General features: G+C 66.3%; 1 protein-coding gene across 1 annotated transcript in view; it reads right to left on the minus strand.

The window, feature by feature from the left end:
- KMT2D (lysine methyltransferase 2D) overlaps positions 1-1,960 on the minus strand; it is a gene marked incomplete in the record, with an annotated part of 24,919 nt that overhangs the window by 2,502 nt on the left and 20,457 nt on the right. The window contains 7 exon segments of the mRNA XM_021379074.1: positions 8-171; positions 507-646; positions 721-856; positions 932-1,080; positions 1,473-1,648; positions 1,731-1,812; positions 1,920-1,960. Of these exon segments, the coding sequence (XP_021234749.1) occupies positions 8-171; positions 507-646; positions 721-856; positions 932-1,080; positions 1,473-1,648; positions 1,731-1,812; positions 1,920-1,960 (888 nt within the window).

A 1,960-nucleotide genomic window follows, 5' to 3' on the forward strand; every position in this document is an offset into this window, starting at 1 on the left:
GGCCTCGGGGTCGGGGACCCTGGCGGCCTCAGTGGGGCTGGATGGGGAGGGGACGGAGGGGGACAGCGGGGGCGAGGGCTCCTGGGGCATGACGGAGAGCTGCCGCACGTCCAGGTTGGAGACATTGTTGACGTAGCCGTGGTGCAGGGTTTTCTCGGGCACGGGGCTCTCCTGTAGCACGGGGGGCACGGGTCAGAGCACCCTGATGGGCTCCCACCCTTCGCCTCCCCGTACATCACCCTGCAAGGACCTCACAGAGCCCCGCCGCCCTGCAAGGAGACCCCCAACCCCTTCCATGCGGTCCCAATGTGACACCGGGACCTCAGCCCCTCTCCATAGGGAAACCTCAGCCCTACAGGGACCCCCATAACCAAGCCCCACTACCACAATCACAGCACAACCACCTCAAGCACAGCCCTGTGCGGACCACGCACCCCTCCCACTATGGTCACAACCTCACAGAGACCCCCCCGTGTCCCCCTCCCCATCCCAGGGACCCCACTGACCTGTCGGAGCAGGGTCAGGAGATCCAGCTCGCCCTTCAGGCTGTACCCGGGCAGCACTGCATCAAACTGCTTCAGCCACTCGGAGCTGCTCTCCGGCACCTTCCCGGCCAGCACCACCTTCTCCTTGCCACCCAGCATCCCTGCAGCAGAGACGGGCGGTCACAGAGCGCCCAGCACGGGGACAGGGGACACGGGGACAAGGCAAGATGCTCACCAGCCACGTCCGTCTCCACCTTCTTAGCCTCGACCACGGCCGCTCGCACGGGGCCGTCTGGGAACAGCACCTCGTAGGAGCTGGGGATCTTCACGCTCAGCAGCTCGGCCATGGCCACCATCACCCCATTGAGGTTCTGGGGGAAACAAGGATGCAGTGGGTCCAGGGTGTCACAGCACAGGGACCCCCCCCGCCCCGTCCCTTTGCTCACCTTGGCAGCTGCAGCAGACACTGTCAGCATGACGGACACCTCGCTGCTCTTGCCCTTCTCCCATGGGGCGCCGGGGCCGGCTGCCCCTATCTTCCCTGGGGGTGCCCCAAAGGGCTCCGCGGCCTCAAAGGGCTTCGTGTCGGGGAACACTGGGGTGGGGAGAAGGGGGCAGAGTCACCCAAGACCCCCGCTTGCCCACGAGCCCACCTAGATGCCCTGGGCTCCCACTGGAACGCTGCTGGGAAGGCGTCCTAGGGGACCTCACCTCACCCCTCCTGTCCATAGACCCCACAAGACCACTTCTTAGTGCCTCCATTCCCCAAAAACACCCCTGGGAGCGGGTCCTTATGGGACTCTTCCACCCCACTGGTCCATGCTCCGCTCCTACAAGTCTATGCATGCCACAGATCCCTTCTACGTGCCCCAATCCCCAAGAAACACTGCTCCCCGAGGACCCTCCTGCACCCCTCCTGCAGGTCCATACACCCCATAAATCCCTCCTAGGCTCCCCAGCCCCCCTTCCTGCCCGCTCCGTGCCCACCTGGGATGCTGGCCCGGGGGATGATGGGGATGATGGGGGACAGCACGCGCTCCTCCAGCTCCGGTTTGGCCTCGCTGAGCAGGGGGAAGCGCAGCAGCTCCTCGCCCAGCACGCTCTCGGGGGACGAGGCAGGGACGATGCTGTCGGGGGAATCGCTGTCGTCGTCGCTCTCCATCCTACGGGGACAAAGGCGCGTCACGGCCACGCCAGCATCACCACCCATAGTAAGGGCAGATGTCACCCACGGGGACGGCTCACCTGACGTCCTCGGTCTGGTTGTGCGGAGGGGTGGGCAGAGCTGCCAGCAGGTCCAGGCTCTTCACTTCCACGGCCGGCGTGTCTGCGTGGGGATGGGATGAAGGGGACGGGGTGGGTGTCACGGGATGGGGGGGGTGGGGGGGCAGGTGGCCTTACGGGGCCGTGCCACCCCGGACCGACCACGCTCACCTTTCTGGGGCTCTCGGGCCGAGTCGGCGTCCTTGGGCTGC

This window comes from Numida meleagris, chromosome 32, assembly GCF_002078875.1.
Source record: "Numida meleagris isolate 19003 breed g44 Domestic line chromosome 32, NumMel1.0, whole genome shotgun sequence".
Taxonomy (NCBI): domain Eukaryota; kingdom Metazoa; phylum Chordata; class Aves; order Galliformes; family Numididae; genus Numida; species Numida meleagris.